General features: G+C 44.8%; 1 protein-coding gene across 3 annotated transcripts in view; it reads right to left on the bottom strand.

Moving 5' to 3' along the window:
* SLC2A9 (solute carrier family 2 member 9) overlaps nt 1–21,980 on the bottom strand; it is a 304,495-nt gene that overhangs the window by 60,676 nt on the left and 221,839 nt on the right. For all 3 annotated transcript variants that reach the window (XM_039911938.1, XM_039911939.1, XM_029063982.2), the window contains 2 exons: nt 11,035–11,136; nt 6,521–6,596 (listed from right to left, as the gene is read on the bottom strand). In XM_039911938.1, coding sequence (XP_039767872.1) covers nt 6,521–6,596; nt 11,035–11,136 — 178 coding nt within the window. The remainder of the gene's footprint in view (nt 1–6,520; nt 6,597–11,034; nt 11,137–21,980) is intronic.

Genomic DNA, 21,980 nt, shown 5'->3' with positions numbered 1-21,980 from the left:
CAAGTCTTTCTAACGTTAATCTCTGGCATATTTCTTGACTACTAGTTCCTTTATTATTAATTATCAATCCCAAGAAAGTAAAATTGTCAACTATTTCTATCTTCTCTCTGTCCACTAGAAATGTGTTAAAACCTCCAGTTGTCATACTCTTTGTTTTCTTGACATTCAAATATAGGTCCATCTTTTTGCTCTGTTCCTTAATTTTTAATAATAAACCCTTCAAATCTTTTTCACTTTCTTCTAGTAGGGATGCATCATCGGCATACCGAAGGCTGTTTATGTTTCTTTCTCCAATCTTTACTCCCCGTTTGTCTTCATCCAATCCGGCTTCTCTCATTAGGTATTCGGAGTAAAGGATGAACAGATAAGGCCATAAGATACGTCCTTGTCTTACACCCTTACTAATGAGAAACCAATCTGTTTCTCCATATTCTGTTCTTATTGTGGCCTCCTGTTCGACAAGTATTAATGTAATTAAAGGGTCCGGCATGCCCATTTTCCTTAATGTGTTCCAGAGTTTCTCACGATCCATGCAGTTAAAGGCCTTATTATAATCAATAAAGCACATGCTGACTTCCTTTTGATATTCTCTTGTCCTTTCAATTATCCAGTGGACATCGGCAATAATATCTCGCGTCTCTCGTCCTTTCTGGAATCCTGCTTGAACATCGAGCACTTTGCGTTCCATGTTGGTAGGAGGGAAAACAGGTATTGAATCCTCATTATGTAGATGAGGAAAGTTAGGCATATAGAAGGTAAGTGATCTGCCCAAGGTCACCAGCAGTTAAGTGGTGGAGCTGGGATGAGAACCCAACTCCTGACTCCCAGGCCCGTGTTCCTTCCAGGACTGGCCACTTTTCTATTTTCAAGTCTTTCTGTTGCCTGCCTCTCCCCGAAAATGGGTTGACTTCAGAAGTTTGGCTACCCTGAGGTGGGTGGCGAGATTTTTCACCTCTCCTACACACGTGATACTGCATGTGCTACACAGGACATGTAGCACAAGGGAACAATAATAATAATTAAAATGGTGGTATTTGTTAAGCACTTACTATGTGCAAAGCACTGTTCTAAGCACTGGAGGGATACAAGGTGATCAGGTTGTCCCACGTGGGGCTCACAGTTTCAATCCCCATTTTACAGTTGAGGTAACTGAGGCCCAGAGAAGTTAAGTGACTTGCCCAAAGTCACACAGCTGGCAAGCAGCAGAGCCGGGATTAGAACCCATGACCCCTGACTCCCAAGCCCGGGCTCTTCCCACTGAGTCACATTGTATACGAAGGAACTCTGTATTGCTTCAAATCTAGTTGGCTTTGCCTACTTGAGGAAACTCTGTCAGCCATCATTCCCTATTAGGACCAGTAGCGTGAAAGCAGCGAGGCTGAGTAGAAATTTTTCAGAGCAGCAGAAACACTCTGGTAAGGCTCCCCGAGATCAGAGGATATCTTCAATAACAGGAACAGCAGCCATTTATATGGGCTCTTTTTTCTGCCTCTTGGAATCAGAAAGCTTTTTTTTCCCCAATTAAGACACTTTTGCCCACCATTGTAAAGCATCAATAATGAATCCCGTGTCCACCCCATCACGGGAACGACAAGTCATTGAGACACAACAGTCCGCCGATCCTAACACATGGGAGATTGAGTGGGTTTTAGCTTGACTTGGGCCTCATTTGAAAGTTCACCTTTCTTCATTACTTGAGCTAAACATACAACCTTACGTGGATCGTAAATGAAATCCCCATCCCGACCAATTGAACAAAATTAGAATTTACCCAAGAAAATGAGGAACTGAAAGGAGAGGATGTGGGTCAAATCCAAGTTCTAAATGGGTCTGCACACCGAAGAGTGTTGGCTGATTCTGTAATATACAGCAGAGCACGCTTGGCCTTTTCTCCTTCATAACTTTATAACTAGAGAAGCAGCTTGGCCTAGTGGAGAGAGAGAGCACAGGCCTGGGAGTCAGAAGGACATGAGTTCTGATCCTGGCTCTGCCACTTGACTGCTGTGTGACCTTGGGCAAGTCACTTCTCCGGGCTTCAGTTACCTCATCTCTAAAATTCACTCATTCATTCAATCGTATTTATTGAGCACTTACTGTGTGCAGCGCACTGTACTAAGTGCTTGGAAAGTGCAATTCAGCAGTGAAGAGAGACAATCCCTGCCCACAATGGGCTTATAGTTTAGAAGGGGGGAAGACAGACATCAAAACAAGTAAGCAGGCATCAATAAAATGGGGATTATGACTTTGACCCCCATGCGGGACAGGGATTGTGTCCAACCCGACAACCTCGTATCTTCTCCAGTGCATAGTACAGTGCCTGGCACATAGTAAACCCTAGACATACCAATTTAAAGAACCAAAAGAAAATGAAACAAAAATATCTAGCATATGTCACTCCTAGCCAACCACCTGAACAATGACTTTGCTTTGGTCTATCTGGGCACTCTTCTGTTTCCTGGATCCTGATTCAGGAGAAATTCTTCTCCCTGCCCCTAGATAAGAGGAGGAGTGACACAGTGCATAGAGCGCAGGCTGAGAGTCAGAAGGACCTGGATTCTAATCTTGGTTCTGCCACATGTCCGCTGCGTAACCTTAGGCAAATCACTTCACTTCTCTGGGCCTCATTTACCTCATTTGTAAAATGGTGATTGACACAGTGAACCCCATGTGGGACAGGGACGGTACCCAACCTGATTTGCTTGTATCCACCCCAGTGCTTAACAAGCATCATAATTATTCTTATGTTTATGAGAGTCTGTCTTCCCCTTTCCACAAGAGATGTTGTAGGTAGGGAAACTGCCTATCAACTCTGTTATACTGGATTCTCCCAAGCGCTTAGTACAGTGCTGTACACAAAATAAGCATTTAACACAACTGACCGACTAAGAGGAAGAACATAAAAGCCAGCGGTTAGAGCTCTGCCCAAGTTGTGCTTTTCATTATTTCTGTAAAAATAGCAAATATAGTAAAATAGTAAACAATGAATGACAAAGATTCCCATAGGAAATAGCATAAATAATGTCTTCCCGAGACCCCCCAAAATGGACAAAAATATATAAAATAAATATATTTTTAAGATGGGTGCTGAAAAAGACAATAAATATAAGTTCACTCAAACGGCAGTGTAGCAATGAAAGATTTTGAAGTTGATAACTTTGTGTACATATCTAAACTACAAGACTTCATTTTCAGAGTGTACATTTTTTCACATTCTAGTCTGTCAAACGGCGCCGTGTGCTGCGAACAGATCCGTTAATAGCAAATGTTAAGTTGAAATGGACTTCAATTACTCTTTCAAGTCAGTCAAAACACTTAGAAGGTGTTAGAAGAAGACCATTAACGTGGGAAGCCTGTTATCTTCTGAATATATTGTCCTTTGGGTTTGAAGTAGACATCACTCATTGTGGGGGGGGGGTGGGGAGGGGAGGGGAGGCTACCAACTCTGTTACATTGTATTCTTTCAAGGACCTAGTAAGGGGCTCTGCACAAAGTAAGTGCTCAATAAATACCGCTGATTGACTGAGGGTGCAATTTATCTTTGATTGCATGTGTGACTGAAGAAGGCAACACAACTTCCACTGTCCCAGCCATGTCACACACAAAAAGAGTGCTCCTGGTGTGTCGCTTTGTTTAATGTTTGCAGTGCCTGGCACTGTCTTCTCTTTGGCCTCCTTCTCTTTCTTTCCTTCTGAAACCCACGAATACCACGACGGTGTCCAACCTGATTAGCTTGTATCTATCCCAGCGCTTAGTACAGTTCCAGAAACACAGTAAGCACTTAACAAATACCATATAAAATGAGTCTGTCCCCTGCTTTTGCCTCTCTCGACTAATTCTTTAACAGTTCCACCTAGATTAGATTTTGAGAAGCAGCGTGGCTCAGTGGAAAGAGCATGGGCTTTGGAGTCAGAGGTCATGGGCTCAAATCCCGGCTCGGCCACTTGTCAGCTGTGTGACTTTGGGCAAGTCACTTAACTTCTCGGTGCCTCAGTTACCTCATCTGTAAAATGGGGATTAAGACTGTGAGCCCCACGTGGGACAACCTGATTCCCTTGTGTCTACCCCAGCGCTTAGAACAGTGCTCGGCACATAGTAAGCGCTTAACAAATACCAACATTATTATTCTAGTCCTTTAGCATTTAATGGAATGAATACCTGCAAAATCAAGGCAGCAAGCGTCAGTGGCAAAGGCTGGGGGGAGACAGGGGAAACTACCCTCTGCAGAAGTGACTGAGAAAAAAACGACAGGGGCAGAGAAACTGCATGGAGGAATTGATTCTAGTGTTAGTGGTTTGAGCAGCACTGTTCACCCGCCCTCATTCAGCTGTGTTCCCACTGAATCAATCAGTGATATTTACTGAGCGCTTACTATGTGCAGAGCACTGTACTAAGCACTTGGGAAGGTAAACTACAATGGAATTAGCAGACACGTTTCCCCGTCCATAATGATCTTACACTCTAAAGGGGGAGACTGACAATAATATGCATCAATAATTTATATGATTTAAAGATATGTACATAAATGCTGTGGGATTGTGGGTGGGGTGAACATCAAAGGTCCAAAGGTCACAGATCCAAATGCGTAGTTGGTGCAGCTGGGAGAACGAGCCAGGGAAAAGTGACCTTAATTGGGGAAGCCTTCTTTATTTCAATGGTAATAATAATAATAATGTTGGTATTTGTTAAGTGCTCACTATGTGCAGAGCACTGTTCTAAGCACTGGGGTAGATACAGGGTAATCAGGTTGTCCCATGTGGGGCTCACAGTCTTAATCCCCATTTTTTTTTTACAGATGAGGTCACTGAGGCACAGAGAAGTTAAGTGACTTGCCCACAGTCACTCAGCTGACAGGTGGCAGAGCCGGGATTTGAACCCATGACCTCTGACTCCAAAGCCCGTGCTCTTTCCACTGAGCCACGAGGAAGGGCAATGGTATTTATTAAGTGCTTACTATGTACCAGGCACTGTACTAACTGCTTGGGTAGCTACAAAGCAATCACTTTGGACAGAGTCCACGTCTCACATGGGGCTTCCAATCTTAATTCCCATGCTGAAGCCTCTCCCCTTCTTCAGTCCACAGCTTCATTCTGCCGCCTACACCAGTTTTCCCAAATGTCATCCTGCATACATCTCTCTCCGCTCTTCACCAACCTTAACCCCATTTCTCTCCTCACCAAGCAGAAATCCTCACTATCGGCTTTAAGGCCTCCTACCAGCACTCTCCCAATCTCAGAGCCATACCTGGAGTTTCCAGTCCTCTACCAGTCTTGGTTACGGGAGGGAGGGTCAAGCAGAGGCCTGTCCACTCCATTCCTAGCTTGGCCAGTGACTAGCCAGTGGCAGGCAATCTGCTACAAGTCACAACGCTCCTGTGCTGGGCAGCAGTGGTACGGGAGAGAGTCAAGGGCAGAGACTCAAATTTACTGCTTGGAAGGAGGCAACGGTAAACCACTTCCAAATTTTTACCAAGAAAACTCTCCGGATCCATTACCAGAAAGGTGGCCGATGGAGGTGGGGCTTTCTGGGAGAGATGTGTCCATGGAGTCACTATGGGTGGGAGACGACTCAATGATGTAAGTTAAGACAAGACCAGCTCTCTCGCTCTTACTTATCCAGTGTCTTCTCCCACTGTGCCCCAGCTCCCACTCTTTATTCCTCTCAAATTAATTTATTCCTCTCAAATTAATCTACTGGCTGTGCCTCGTTCTCTTCTCTTCCTGCCTCTGGACATTCCTTACACCTTTCCTTCAGCTTGGAACTCCCTCCTTCTTCAAATCCACTATTCCTCAATTCTCCCTTCTCTTCAGAGCTCTCTTGAAATCCCATCTTCTCAATGAGGCTTTCCCTTATTTTTTTTTCCTTCTTCCCAAGCCATATCCATCCAACAACCACATCATTTCTCCTCTCCATTCTTATTATTTCACAATCTCCCTGTACAAATCCATACACATCAACCTACCTACTCCGTTTAAGCATTATCTAGAAGCAGTGTGGCCTAATGGGTAGATCACGGGCCTGGGAGTCAGAAGGATTTGGGTTCTCATCCTGCTCCGCCAATTTAGTGATAATAATAATAATAATTGGCATTTGTTAAGCACTTAGTATGTTCCAGGAACTGTACTAAGATCTGGGGTAGATACAAGCAAATTGGATTGGACACAGTCCCTGTCCCGCATAGGGCTCACAGTCTTCATCTCCATTTTAAAGATGAGGTAACTGAGGAATGGAGAAGTGAAGTGGCTTGCCCAAGGCCACACAGCAGACAAATGGCGGAGCTGGGATTAGAACTCATGACCTTCTGATTCTCAGGCCCGAGTACTTGTCAGCTGGGCGACTTTAGGCAAGTTGCTTCACTTCTCTGGGCCTCAGTTCCCTCAACTGTAAAATGGGGATTGAGACTGTGAGCCCCATGTGATCAGCTGATTATCTTGAACCTACCTCAGCACTTAGTTCAGTGCCTGGTACATAGTAAGCACTTAAATACCTTAAAAAAAACCAAAAAGAAAGAGGAAGACTTTACCTGGTCCACTGCAAAATGAAGCAATGATCACCAGAATGCACACTATACTCAAGTAGGGTATCCAAGGAGCTCGATCCTGAAAAGGAAACACGCCCGATTTATGAACTTATACCCAACCTCAACACTCTCGCACTATATATGTTTATTCAGTAGAAAAGTCAGTGATGGATTTTGATTACTCCTGTAAATATTTTTATTTCCTCCTTTAGAAGTAAGTCCCTTGTGGGCAGAAAATGGGTCCCCTTCTTTATTTTGAACTTCCCAAGAGCCCAGTGCACTGCATCGGGTGAAAGCCGGGTGGCTGGAGAACAGGACTAGGCCTGGCTCTAATCCCTGCTCTCCCACTTGCCTGCTGTGTGTGATCTTGGGGAAGTCACTTGCCCTCTCCCTGAACCTCAGGTTCTCTTCTGGAAAATAGGGTTGCAATACCTGTTCTCTCTTCCCCTCAGACTGGGGGCACTCAATGGGCCAGCTTGATTACCTTGCATAATAATTAATAATGTTGGTATTTGTTAAGCGCTTCCTATGTGCAGAGCACTGTTCTAAGCGCTGGGGCAGATACAGGGTAATCAGTTTGTCCCACGTGAAGCTCACAGTCTTAATCCCCATTTTACAGATGAGGTAACTGAGGCACGGAGAAGTTAAGTGACTTGCCCACAGTCACAAAGCTGACAAGTGGCAGAGCCGGGAGTCGAACCCATGACCTCTGATTCCGAAGCCCACGCTCTTTTCACTGAGCCACACTAATTACGCTATCTGTTAAGCATTATTCTGTGCCACGCATTGTTCTAAGCACTGGGAGTATCTACTCCAATGCGTTATTCAGTGCTTGGCACATAATAAGCACTGAAAAAACACCCCCATTTATCATAATAATAATAAGAATTATTTTTATAAGAATCATTCTTCTTATCATTATTATTTGGAACCAAAAAAAAATACTAGGAGAGGGGTCGACTGAATTGTTTCTATTTTCTTTTCTTAGAAAAATGTAATTATCCTGCTGGTATTCTCTGATTATTTCCCAGAATCAGGATACTTTTCAAAATGTCACTGGACCTCGGGCAGGAAAATGCCACAGATGTTGACAGATCCTCAGTCGACGCTCTTCCAACCGATTCCTCCAAAAGCATCTCTAGGTCTCAGGAGGAGATGTCCGACTCAATAAGAAAAAGAAAACAGAGAAACTCTGTTTGCCCTTTGCTGGAGCTTTGTCAGAGGACTGGGTCGGGTCATGAGAGGACTCTCTTTCCTCTTGGAGCGATCACCGTTGGGCTGGGCTTAGACCATCACCCCGTGTGTGGCCCCTTGAAATCATTTTTCTAAGAACTGCCTGAGGCGGGAGAAAAACTTCCAGCTTCGCTCATGCCAGACTTCAGACAAAATCTGAGAGTTTCCAATCTGGGCTGAAAAGCCTGCGAAGTGGCAGCTTTCTGATGCCATCCCATTGTCACCCCACATCCCCAGTGGAAGGTTGGCAGCTCTGGTGCTCACTGTGATCATAAAATACATTTACGATAGAACCACAGGGCAATATGAAAACCCAATTGTTTTATTGTTTTCTTGTCACCCTGTCTTTCTCTGGGGAAGTCAAAAGATTCCACTAACAAATGCCTGTGCTTTTACTCAAATAGAGAAGCAGCACTGCCTAGTTGTGAGAGCACGTGCCCGGGAATCAGAAGGTCATGTGTTCGAATTGTGGCTCTGTCATACGTCTGCTGTGTGACCTTGGGTAAGTCATCACTTCACTTCCTCCTTTCCTCAATTACTTCATCTATAAAATAGGAATTGATTGTCCACGTGGGACGGGGACTGTGTCCAATCCAATTTGCTTGTATCCACCCCAGCCCTTAATACAGTGCTTGGCACATAGTAAGCACTTAACAAATACCACAGTTTTTATTATTATTATTTAGGAGAGAAGCAACAAGGCCTACTGGAAATAGCTTGGGCCTGGGAGTCAGGAAATCTGGGTTCCAACTGGGCCTCCATCACTTGCATGCTGGGTGATCTTGGGTGAGTCATTTAACTTTGCTGTGTCTCAGTTTCCTCATCTGTTAGTTGAGGATTAAATACCTTTTTATGATATTTGTTAAGCTCTATGTGCCCAGCACCGTACTAAGAGGGAACTAAGGTGAGGGAACTAAGTCCCAGAGAAGTGAACTGACTTGCCCACTGTCACGTAGCCGACAAGTGGCAGAGCTGGAATTAGAACCCAGGTCCTTCTGACTCCCAGACCTCTGCTCCATTCACTAGGCCACGCTGTTTCCTACTTAGACTGTGAGCAACTTGGCACTGGGCTAATCTGCTTTTATTGTATCAACATTACTATTGTTATTATTCTTATTATAGTTGTGGTGTTTGTTAAGTGCTTACTAATAATAACTGTGGAATTTGTTAAGCACTCAGCATGCCCCAGGCACTATACTAAGTGCTGGGGGGGAGAGAGATGAGAATCCAAGAACATTGGATTGGACATAGTCCCTGTCCCACACTGGGCTCACAGTCTTAATCCCCATTTTACAGATGAGTTAACTGAGGAACAGAGAAGTGAGTGACTTGCCCAAGGCCACACAGCAGACAAGAGGCAGAGGCGGGATTAGAATCCATGACTTGACTCCCAGGCCCGGACTCTATCCAAAGCACGGCGGTGGATGAAAGTTAATCAGGTTGAACACAATCCCTGTCCCACATGGAGCTCAGAGTTGAAGTAAGACCACTTAGTACAATACTTGGCTCGCAGTAAGGGATTAACAAATACTATTCCTTCATTCGTTCGATCATATTTCTTGAGTGCTTACTGTGTGCAAAGTACTGTACTAAGCACTTAAAATGGTATTATTACTAGATAATTGTGCTATATTTTAATATTATCCCTATTTTGTGGAAAAGACAAGTTTTTCATCCGAATATATGAGACCGGCTCAAAGTTGTACGGCAAATTCATGACTGAACAAAGAAATTGGCATCTTTGGATCCCACCCCTGAGGACACCCTGAAGAATGTAAGATTAATCCAAAATCTGCGATGGTTGCAATCAGGCTGAGGAAAAATATCAGTTCTAATATTCTCAATAGCAAACCCCAAAGATCATTATTTCTCCTAATTCCAATCCTAATGCCTGACAACCTTGTTCCTCTGGGCAAAGTCATTTCACGTCTCCGGGCCTCAGTTTCCTCCTCTGTAAAATGGGGATTCAGTATATGTTCTCCCTAATCCTTAGACTATTCATTCAATCATATTTATTGAGTGCTTACAGTGTGCAGAGCACTGTGCTGAGTACTTGGGAAGTCCATTTCAGCAATAAGTAGAGACAACCTCTGCCCACAATGGGCTTACAGTCTAGAATGAGCTCCAAATGGGACAGAGACTTATATGACCTGCTTACCTTTTATTTACCCCCGGGATTTAGTGCTTGGACTTCAGTAAGTCCTTAAAAATAGGTTGTGGTTGTTCTTATTATTATCATTATTACTATTATTGAGTTCAAAACACAATGGGTAGTGCAATAATTGTATTTACAAAACCCAACTAGAACCAGAGTGACTACAGCATTACACTTCAGTGTGGTGCCACGGTACTAGGGACAAGTAGGCAGTTGCCATGGTGCTACAGACCAGCAGGTAGTTGGCATGGTAACCACTGCTGTCTGTGCCAGCCATCCTCCCCAGTGATTTTCAAGTGATTCAGTCAGAAACTTGCCCACTGAAGGCATCAATCAGTGGTATTTAGTGAGCTCTTGCTATATGCAGAGCGTGGTCTAGCGGATAGAGCACGGGCTTGGGAGTCAGAAGGACCTGGGTTCTAATCCTGGCTCCGCCCCTTGTCTTCTGTGTGACCTTGGGCAAGTCACTTGACTTCTCTGTGTCTCAGTTACCTCATCTGTGAAATGGGGATTGAGACTGTGAGCCCCATATGAGGCAGGGACTGTGTCTAACCTGATTTGCTTGTATCTATCCCAGTGCTTAGAATAGTGTTCGACACATAATAGGCACTTAACAGATATTGTTATTATTATTATTACAACACAACAGAATTAGCAGACACATTCTCTGCCCATAATGATCTTATAGCATTATGGCCGTTACACTCCGGAAAGAATCTTGTCTGTCTCTCTACCTTGGGTTGTATTTTTTGAGCACTTCCTTGTGCTGAGCTCTGTACTAAGCACTAGGCTAGATGCAATGTAAGTAGATTGGATACAGCCCCTTCTCCTACAGACCAGAGAGGAGAACAGATGCCATCCTCATTTTTATAGATGAGGGCCTGAGGAACAGAGAGAAGTCAAGTGACGTGTTCGAAGTCACCCAGAAGACAAGTGGTACAGCCATAATTAAAACTCAGGTCTCTTGACACCCAGGCCTGTGGTTTTTTCACTAGGCTAAGCTGCTTCTTTGTGTATCGAGCACTCAAAAGTACCATTAAATTGATGAATCACAGTGAGATTGGGGGGGGGGGCGGTGGAGGGAGGCAACTCTATACTCTAAATCCTGAATAAAAAGATCATACCGTACCTGCAAAGTCAGGGCTACTGTAAGTATTCCAAAGAAGAATGCCATCAAACCAAATCCACCAATGAGAAGAGGTCTGCGTCCCAGGCGTTCAATGACTAGGCCCTGGGTGAAAACGGAAGAGAAAATCATCACTTAGTTCTACTCAGCACAGTAAGGAGAAACTGAATTGAGTCACTAATGGCAATCATATTTATTGAGCGCTCACTGTGTGCAGAGAATTGTACTAAGCACTTGGGAGAGTACAATAAAATGATTAACGGACACGTTCCCTGCTCACAAGGGACACACATTAACAGAAATAAGTAAATGACAGATTAGACTGTGAGCCCGTCATTGGGCAGGGATTGTCTCTGGTGCCAAATTGTACATTCCAAGTGTTTAGTACAGTGCTCTGCACACAGTAAGCGCTCAATAAGTACTATTGAACATATGTACATAAGTGCTGTGGGGCTGAGGTGGGGATGAATACAGGGAGCGAGTCAGGGTGATGCAGAAGGGAGTGGGAGAAGAGGAAAGGAAGGCTTAGTCAGGGAAGGCCTCTTGGAGGAGATGGGCCTCCGGTAAGGCCTCGAAGTAGGAGAGAGTAATTGTCCGTCAGGTCCTACTGGCCAAGGATCATGGGAGCTGCAAACTGCAGGCTGACATTAGGGACATGTTTTTATTTTTTTCTTCCTTGCACTCATCATACTATCTGGTCCCGTGCACCCCAAAAGCGAGAGAGGCCAAAGACAAAGTAGTCCTTCATGCCTAGAGCACTCTCCATGTCTTTGATGCAATCAGTTCACGGGAGAGGGGATGGTTTGCACTTCAGATTCTGGTTTCTAAGAATTATGGATAAAGCATTTTTAAGAAAACTATTTAAAAAGCAAAATCAGCCAGGATCGAGAGAATGAAAAGGAACTAGAGAAGGTACATTTGGCCCAGATAATTGGGCAGGTTTGGAAGAAAAGTTTCTGTCCCAAAACAGTCTAAAAAATTGAGCAGATTGAGTATTTGTTCCAGGAAGGTAAAGGCAACTGCAGGACAGGAATTATTTTTCACCAAATCTCAAGACAAGGGGGTCAGGAACCCTAGCAGAAGAGCTTCATCATTTCAAGGTAAACAAAGCAAAACATTTTTTCCTCCAGGAAATGTTACATTCACCACTTCTCCCAAAATTCAGGGGTTACATTCTTGCAGAACCCCCATGTTTGAGAAAATGCACATGGCGGCCCTCACCCGGATCCTGGAAATCACCATTTCTTCTGACTCAGTGTCAACTTGAATCCACATAGGCTCACGTTATCAGGAGCCTTTGCGTTCTGGCTAAAATGTGCCGAGCAAACGGGTTCCAACAGAATTGGATTTCTATGAAATATGCTACTGCTAGCAATTGGATGGGTTGAGAAGCCGACGGCCATTCTGCCCCATTCTGTTGCTGCGACAATCCTCCATTTAGAGAATGGACAAGCATAAAAACAAGGGTGTCCTTTCCAAGGAAAGAATTTCTGATGGGAGCTGGAATGCCAGGCCCTAAGTCTGGCACAAGGCCAGCTACTCCAATCAATCAATCAATCAATCAATCAATCAATCAATCAATCGTATTTGAGTGCTTACAGAAAGCTCCCAACTTTTTACTTTCAAGGAAGTGGTGGAAATTTGCTGGAGTTTAATAGCATTCAGTGGTATTCACTGCATGTTTACTGTGTCCCAAGCACTTAGTAGAGTGTTCTGCATATAGTAAGCACTCAATAAATGTCACTGATGATGCCCATGCAGAGCACTATACTAAATGCTTGGGAGAGTACAAAACAATAGCATTTGCAACATAATCTAGAACTGGTGTCAAATAGCCCATGGTGCGGTATCTGCCTCAGCACTTGGGACAAAGTCCGCGCCTAAATCCCCCAATAATTATCACCCAGAAGATGAGAAAGAATGAGAAGGAGGTGTGAAAGTCAATTTGTAGAAAATGGCACACCACAGCTTGCTTGAAGGATGATCATTTCTCACCAAATGTTCTCCTTCTACATCAATTTCTTGTGATTTTAAATTTTGCAGTTTTCTCAGGTATTTAATTACGAGTAATGACAAATTGTTACCATGCCTGTTTTCTTAATAAATGTCATACTAGGAAGGGACCAGCAATAGCAGTAGTCAACAATGATGCCATCCGAATGCAAAGGCAGCTTGGCATTGGCAAGACTTGATTCTAAACAACCATAACCTGAGTTTTTTTTTTTAAATATATTCTACAACGCTCTTTGTCTGGGAAAGGCAAGCTTATTTAGCCTCACTGAAATGACTAGCATCCACCATAATGTTTATATCCTGGGAGCGGCAACCTGCAATTTGGACAATATGCATTACTTGAAAACTCCAGATAGATATAGGAGATATCATAGATTTGTCCCAAATACGTGAAAAGGAACAATCAGGACACTGCATTTGAAATCTCTGCTGTACAGACTCAATCTCTTGAAACAGTTGTTGGCATTCTGAAGGAGAAATAATAATGTTGGTATTTGTTAAGCGCTTACTATGTGCCGAGCACTGTTCTAAGCGCTGGGGGAGATACGGGGTAATCCGGTTGTCCCACGTGAGGCTCACAATCTTAATCCCCATTTTACAGATGAGGGAACCGAGGCACAGAGAAGTTAGGTGACTTGCCTACAGTCACACAGCTGACAAGTGGCAGATCCCGGACTCGAACCCATGACCTCTGACTCCCGAGCCCGGGCCCTTTCCACTGAGCCACGCTGCTGTAATCTAAAGAGCACGGACTTTGGAGTCAGGGCTCATGAGTTCGAATCCCAGCTCTGCCACTTGTCGGCTGTGTGACTGTGGGCAAGTCACTTAACTTCTCTGGGCCTCAGTTCCCTCATCTGTAAAATGGGGATTAAGACTGTGAGCCCCACGTGGGACAACCTGATTCCCCTATGTCTACCCCAGCGCTTAGAACAGTGCTCGGCACATAGTAAGCGCTTAACAAATACCAACATTATTATTAATGTGGCTGTGTCAAACACACCACATCCTATTTGACAGGTATATTCATATTTCGCTAGAAAGAGCGGTGAGTTTCATATGAAAGGACACAGCTCAGAAATCAGTGTTGTAAAGCACCGACTTCTATTAGCTAGAACTTTTCAGGTGTTCATAGCTGATCCCGTTCTCTGTGGACTCAGGAGGCTTGTCCAATGTCACAGTGGATAGAGTACGGTCCTGGGAGTCAGAAGGTCATGGGTTCTAATCCCAGCTCCGCCTCATGTCTGCTGTGTGACCTTGGGCGAGCCACTTCACTTCTCTATGCCGCAGCTCCCTCATCTGTAAAATGGGATTGAGACTAGGACAGGGACTGTGTCCAACCCGCTTTGCTTGTTTCCACCCCAGAGCTTAATGCAGTGCTTGACACCTAGTAAATGCTTAACAAATACCATGGTTATTATTGTAATGGTGTGAGAGTGAGGAGAATTAAACTCTTTATAATAATGATAATATTATTATCATTATTATATTTGTTAAATGTGCAAAGCATTGTATTCCGCACTGGATAGATGACGATCGGGTTGGACACAGTCCATGTCCCACCTGTGGCTCAAGGTCTAAATCGTGGTGGGGAAGAGGTATTGAATCCTCATTTTGCAAATGAGGGTACTGAGGCACAGAGAAGTGACGTGACTTGCCCAGGATCACGCAGCAGACAAGTGGCAGAGGCAGGATTAGAAGCCAGGTCCTCCGGCTCTCAGGACCGTGCTCTATCCGCCGGGCCACGTCTCTTCCCATTAGGCCCCACTGCTTCCCTCTTGCCCGGGTAGCCACCACAGTAGCCACTGGGGTCCTGGACATTCAGACTAGTCAGAGTTTGGCCACCTGACAAGACTCCTTAGAAAGTGGTTTAATCAGAGAAGTTCACTGATGGTGAATTGGCAAAACTTACAATAAGGTGAATAATGGTGTTATTCTTTAAGTGTTTACTATGTGCCAAACCCTAAGCACCTAATAGAGTGCTCGGCTTACGGTGTGTGCTCAGTAAATACCATTGCTGAAATAACACTGGATTAGATCCACTCAGATCAGATCAGACATAGTTCCTGGCCCACAAGAGGCTAACAGGATAAGGAGAACAAATACTAATTCCCCATTTTACAGAAGAGGAATCTGGGCCACAGAGAAATAAAGGTCGCATAGCTGGCAACAGGCAGAGCTGGGATTAGAACCCAGGTCCTCTGACTCCCAGGCCTGTGACTCTTTCCACCAGGGGTTCTTTCCACATATGTGCATATCTGTAATTTATTTATTTATGTATATTAATGTCTGTCTCCCCCTCTAGACTGTAAGCTTGTTGTGGGCAGGGGATGTGTCTGCTTCATGGCTTTCGGAAAGAAAACAGGCTTAGGATTCAGAGGATGTGGGTTCTAATCCTGGCTCTGCCACTTGTCTGCTGTGTGACCTTGGGCAAGTCACCTCACTGGGCCTCAGTTACCTCATCTGGAAAGTGGGGATTAAGACTGTGAGTCCCATGTGGGACACTCTGATTACCTTGTATACACTCCAGTGCTTAGAACAGTGCTTGGCATGTAGTCAGTGCTTAACAAATACCATATTATTATTATTATACTCTCCTAAATGCTTAGTACAGTGCTCTGCACACAGTGAACACTCAATAAATGTGGTTGAATGAATGAATGAAAAGAATGCCAGGTTTGGGGGGAACAGCCAAGAATTAACACAGGAATTATTAGCATTTAAAGGAATTTCTTTTTGCTTCTGTCATCCCATGACAAATAAAGCTACCTAGTAAAGCTTCCTCAGGATAGATTTACTCAATCAGTAGACCAAAATTTATTTCAGGGCACTAGCAGCATCCTCAGCTTTATTCATTCCTCCCTCCCTTTTAATAATAATAATGTTAGTATTTGTTAAGCGCTTACTATGTGCAGAGCACTGTTCTAAGTGCTGCGGTATACAGGGTAATCAGGTTGTCCCACATGAGGTTCACAGTCTTAATCCCCATTTTACAGATGAGGCAACTGAGGCACAGAGAAGTGAAGTGACTTGCCCACAGTCATACAGCTGACAAGTGGCAGAGCCGGGATTTGAACCCATGACCTCTGACTCCCAATAATCCCCCTTCCCAACCTCACAACCCTTATGTACATATCTGTAATTTCTTTATTCACTTGTATTGATGTCTGCCTCCCCTTTACACTTTAAACTCATTGTGGGTCGGGAATGTGTCTATTGTTGTATCTGTACTCTCCCAAGTGCTCAGTACAGTGGTCCACACACACTAATGCTCAATAAATACGAATGACTGACTGATCTGGCCGGGAATCTATTCCACAGCTTTGAAGCCTAGGCAGCTGAGAGGAGAACTTTTCTGAGGAGCACTAGGAGTTTGAGGAGAACTTTTCTAATGGTGCTAGATCCCAAAAAATGAAATAAAGCATCGCTGTTAAGAGTAAACTCATTATGGGCAGGGAATGTATCTGTTAATTTTTCATCCATTGTACTCTTCCACTTAGAACAGTGCTCTGCACATTACTATGTGCACTTACTAGTGCTCAATAAATACCACTGTTTGATTGATCCATGATCACACACCTAAACTGTAAAGCATATTCTACAATAAAAGTACATTTCCTTCTGGCAAAAAAATAAAAATCTTGTGGCAAAACATAACGGGACAGCTAAGGAAACGTTTTTCTGGGATTTAGAACAGAACTGTAAAGCCAAAGGAAGTTGGAAAACATCTACCTATTAAGCACTTACTGTTTGTTGACCTGTACACCAAGTACTTGGGGAACTGAAATAGAGCTACGAGAACAAATCCGAGCTCTCCAGGTGCCTAGTGCCTGCCTCAGCTTCAAGTCACCCGGCCTTGCGCTGTCAAGAACTTTCAGCCTCTAAGATTCCGCAGGCCACGAAGTCAGCGGTAGCGATTGATTTAATGAACAGGAGCCTCACCAAAACCCACAGTGCATAGCAGAAGCCTGGAAAGAGCAGCATGGTCTTTCCACTATGATCTTTCCATAGGCCCGGGAGTCAGAGGACCCGGGTTCTAATCCTCTTTGCCAAGTGCTTTCTGTGCTTATTTATTTTTGTTTGTTTTATGGTACTTGGTGAGCACTTACTATGTGGCAAACTTACCAAGAAAACTCTATGGGTATACATACCAGAACAACTATAGCAGAGCAAAGGTAGGATGTCCTGGAGAAAATATGTCAGTCAAATAGGAGAACTTATTCACTCTCATGGCTTTAAGTACCATTTCTACGTGGGTGATTCCTAAATCTACACCTTCAGTGCTGAACTCTCTCCTTCTCTTGAGGGAATGTTTCTACCAAAGCCCCCCTTTCCCTCTGCCCACCCTCTTCTCCCCATCACCCCAATTCACTCCCTTTACTCTACCCACCTTGCCCCCGCCACAGCACTTGTGCATATAGGTACATATTTCTAATTCTATTTACTTATACTGATGTGTCTATGTGTATAATTCTATTTATATTGATGCCTGTTTACTCATTTTGATGCCTGTCTCCCCCCTTCTAGACTGTGAGCCCATTGTGGGCAGGGACTGTCTCTATTTGCTGCTCTATTGTGCTTTCCAAGCACTTAGTACAGTGCTCTGCACCCAGTAAGTGCTCAATAAATACGATTGAATGAACTTTGTAACAGAATTAGAACCCAGGTCCTTCTGACTCCCAGGCTTGTGCTCCATCCACTAGGCCACTCTGCTTTTCAACACTGATCGTTTGGGTGCATGGCAATGGATGAGGTTTGGTTCTGCTACGCTTCTCCACCTTCACCTCAGTCTTATCAATCAATTGATCAGTGGTATTTATTGAGCATTTACTGTGTGAAAAGCACTGTATTAAGTAAATGGAAGAGTACGACACAACAGAGTTAGTAGATGCGAACCCTGATCACAAGGAGATTAGAGTCTACAGTCTTCCCTCACTGACACCCATGCCCGTCACCCCCGCCAATTGTTCTGGACCTTTAATTCTCTCCTTAAGTCCCCTGTTTCTTCCCCTCCCCCCTCTCCCCTCCCTCACCCCCAATGATCTGGCTACCTACTTCATCACGAAAATTAACACACTCAGGTCTGAGCTCCCCCAAGTCATCCCTCCCCCTCCTACCTCTCCCCCCCCGCCCAACCCTCTCCCCTACTTTCCCATCTTTCCCTGCAGTATCCTCAGAGGAGATCTCCTCCCTCCTCACAAGTGCCACCCCCTCCACCTGTGCCTCGGACCCCATTTCCACTCACCTTATAAAAACCATCGCCCCTTCCCTTCTCCCCCCTTAAACTTCTATCTTTCACCACTCGATCTCCAATGGCTCCTTCCCCTCTGCCGTCAAACATGCCCACGTCTCCCCATCCTAAAAAACCCCTCTCTCGACCCCACTTCCCCTTCCAGTTATCACCCTATCTCTCCTCTCCAAGATCCTAGAACAAGTCGTTTACACTCGCTGCCTAGAATTCCGTAACTCCCATTCACTCCCGGACCCTCTCCGATCTGGCTTTCGGCCCTCCACTCTACCAAGACTGCTCTCTCTAAGGTCACCCGTGACCTCCTTCTTGCCAAATCCAATGGCTCCTACTCTATCCTTATCCTCCTCGACCTCTCAGCTGCCTTTAACACTGTCGACCACCCCCTTCTCCTCCACACTTCATCTCACCTTGGCTTCAGGGACTCCGTCCTCTCCCGGTTCTCCTCTTATCTCTCTGGCCGGTCATTCTCGGTCTCCTTCGCGGGCTTCTCCTCCCCCTCCCATCTTCTAACTATTGGGGTTCCTCAAGGGTCAGTCCTTGGCCCTCTTCTGTTCTCCATATACACTCACTCCCTCGGTGAACTCGTCCGCTCTCAGGGCTTCAACTATCATCTCTATGCAGATGACACCCAAATCTACATCTCCCCTGTTCTCTCCCTTCCCCCTTCAGGCTTATATCTCCTCCTGCCCCCAGGACGTCTCTACCTGGATGTCTGCCCGCCACCTAAGACTCAACATGGCCAGAACTGAGCTGCTCATCTTCCCACCCAAGCCCTGTCCTCTTCCTGACTTCCCTATCACTGTGGATGGTACCACCATCCTTCCCGTCTCTCAGGTCCGCAACCTCGGTGTCATCTTTGACTCGGCTCTCTCGTTCACCCCACACATCCGATCCGTCACCGAGACCTGCCGGTCTCACCTTTAAAATATCGCCAAGATCCGCCCTTTCCTCTCCACCCAAACGGCTACCTTACTGGCACATCCCGGCTGGATTACTATGTCAGCCTTCTCTCTGACCTCCCTTCCTCCCATCTCTCCCCGCTCCAGTCTATTCTTCACTTTGCTGGCCGGCTCATCTTCCTGCAGAAACGCTCTGGGCACGCCACTCCCCTTCTTAAAAACCTCCAGTGGTTGCCTATCAAACTCCGCATGAAACAAAAACTTCTCACTCTAGGCTTCAGGCTCTCCATCACCTCGCCCCCTCCCACCTCACCTCCCTTCTCTCCTTCTCCAGCCCAGCCCGCACGCTCCGCTCCTCCGCCGCCCACCTCCTCACCGTCCCTCGGTCTCGCCCATCCCGCCGTCGACCCCTGGGCCACGTCCTCCCGCGGTCCCGGAACGCCCTCCCTCCTCACCTCCGCCAAACTGATTCTCTTCCCCTCTTCAAAACCCTACTTAGAGCTCATCTCCTCCAAGAGGCCTTCCCACACTGAGCTCCCCCTTTTCCCTCTGCTCCCTCTGCTCTCCCTCTACCCCCCCTTCACCTCTCCGCGGCTTAACCCTCTTTTCCCCCCATTTCCCTCTGCTCTTCCCCCTCTCCCTTCCCCTGCCCTCAGCACCATACTTGTCTGCTCGACTGTATATATTTTTATTACCCTATTTATTTTATTAATGAGATGTACATCACCTTGATTCTATTATTTATAATAGAATTTACAAAAAATAATTATTTTTTGTAATGAGATATACATCACCTTGATTCTATTTATTTGCTAATGTTTAATGAGATGTTCATCCCCTTGATTCTATTTATTGCTATTGTTTTTGTCTGTCCGTCTCCCCTGATTAGACTGTAAGCCCATCAGAGGGCAGGGACTGTCTCTATCTGGTACTGATTTGTACATTCCAAGAGCTTAGTACAGTGCTCTGCACATAGTAGGCGCTCAATAAATACTTCTGAATGAATGAATACTACTGTAACATACTTAGTACTGAAACTATAACTTTGTGTTTCTGCCACTTTCTAATGTTCAATACAGTATTTCTCCTCCTTCTCCTCCTGCTGATCATAATAATGGTATTTGTTATGTACTTACTGTGTGCCAAGAACCGTACTAAGCACCATGGTAGATACAAAATAAGCAGGGCAGATACAGTTCATTATTCACATCGGGGTCACAGTCTAAGAAGGAATGGGTATTGATTGAATCCTCATTTTACAGAGGAGAAAACTGAGGTACGAGAAGTTAAATGACTTGCTCAAGGTCACACAGAAGACAGTGGCACAGCCAGAATTATAATCCAGAGCCCCTGACTCGCCAGCTCATGTGCTTTCCACAAGACCATACTGTTTCTCTAAGCAAGATGGGCTAGATCATCCGGAAAAGGACCAAGGCCACCACAGAACAGCAAAATAAATAGCAAAAATAGCAAATTGGAAAGTAGTAAAAATAGTAATAGGAAAAATAAATAGTGAAATAGCTTTGAATAATAAGGGTGCAAAGCATTCTATTAGCCATGGGCATTCAAATAAATGGAATTTGGACCCAAAAACATCAGACGTGGTGGTATCGCCTGCTCCTTAACCCATTCATTCTCTTTCAAGCAATGGATACTTTAATCCAATTTTTTCTATGGATGAGGTTTTTCAAGAAATAGCAACCGCGTTCTAGGAGAACTCCCTGACGTTCTTCCCCTCCCAGTTGTACTTTTCAGAGCTGAAGATTGATTTTTCTACTTCTCATTTCCCGGAGGGATAAGTTGGTGTCTTTGTTAGGACTGTTGTTCTTTTCTGATTCTAATTTTATGCTTTGTTCAGTTTACCTCAACTAGCTAATTTCCCCAAGGACTTTGATAGTCTCTTATAAAGTTTTTTTTTCTCTGGCTTTATTGAAGTTTTGGGCTCAAGCTCCAATTCTTTAACTGGGGAAGACGGCCCACACAGAACTAGTTCTTTAAGGAAGCAGTGTGGCCTAGTGAAAAATAATAATAACTGTGACATTTGTTAAGTGCTTATTGTGTGGCAAAAACCACACTAAGCACTGGGGTGGATACAAGAAACTCAGGTTGGGCACAATCCCTGTCCAGCCTGGGGCTTACATTCTCAATCCCCATTTTACAGACAAGGAAACTGAGGCACAGAAAAATGAGGTGACTTGACCGAGGTCACACAGCCGACAAGTGGCAGAGCCGGGATTAGAATCCACAACCTTCTGATTTTCAGGCCCGTGCTCTATCCACCACGCCATAAAGGCCGGGGAGTCAGAGGACCTTGGTTCTAAACCCGGCTCTGCCGCTTGCTAGCTCTGTGACCTTGGAAAAGTTACTTCACTTCTCTGTGCCCTGGTTTTCTCTTCTGTAGATTGGAGATTAAATATGGTCTCCCTCCTCCTTAGTCTATGAGTTCCATAATAATAATAATGGTATTTGTTAAGCACATACTATGTGCCAGGCACTGTCCTGAGCACTGGAACAGGGCTTGTGTCTGACCTGATTATCTTCCCTAGGGCTTATTACAGTGTTGTTCTTTTTTTTTTAAATGGCACTTGCTAAGCACTTACTTTGTGCCAAGTACTGGACTAGGTGCTAAATAGATACAAGGCAATAAGGTTGGATACAGTCCTGGTCCTACAGAGTGCTCACTCTCTAAGTAGGAAGATGTAGGATGTTTAAAACAGAACTTCTTATCTTTCCACCAAACCCTGTCCTTCCCTGACTTTCTCATCACTGTAGTCAGCACCGTCATCCTT

Source organism: Ornithorhynchus anatinus, chromosome 4 (genome assembly GCF_004115215.2).
Source record: "Ornithorhynchus anatinus isolate Pmale09 chromosome 4, mOrnAna1.pri.v4, whole genome shotgun sequence".
Taxonomy (NCBI): Eukaryota; Metazoa; Chordata; class Mammalia; order Monotremata; family Ornithorhynchidae; genus Ornithorhynchus; species Ornithorhynchus anatinus.
The sequence above is the reverse complement of the archived record's forward strand: the minus strand, read 5'-3'. Positions and strand labels throughout refer to the sequence as shown.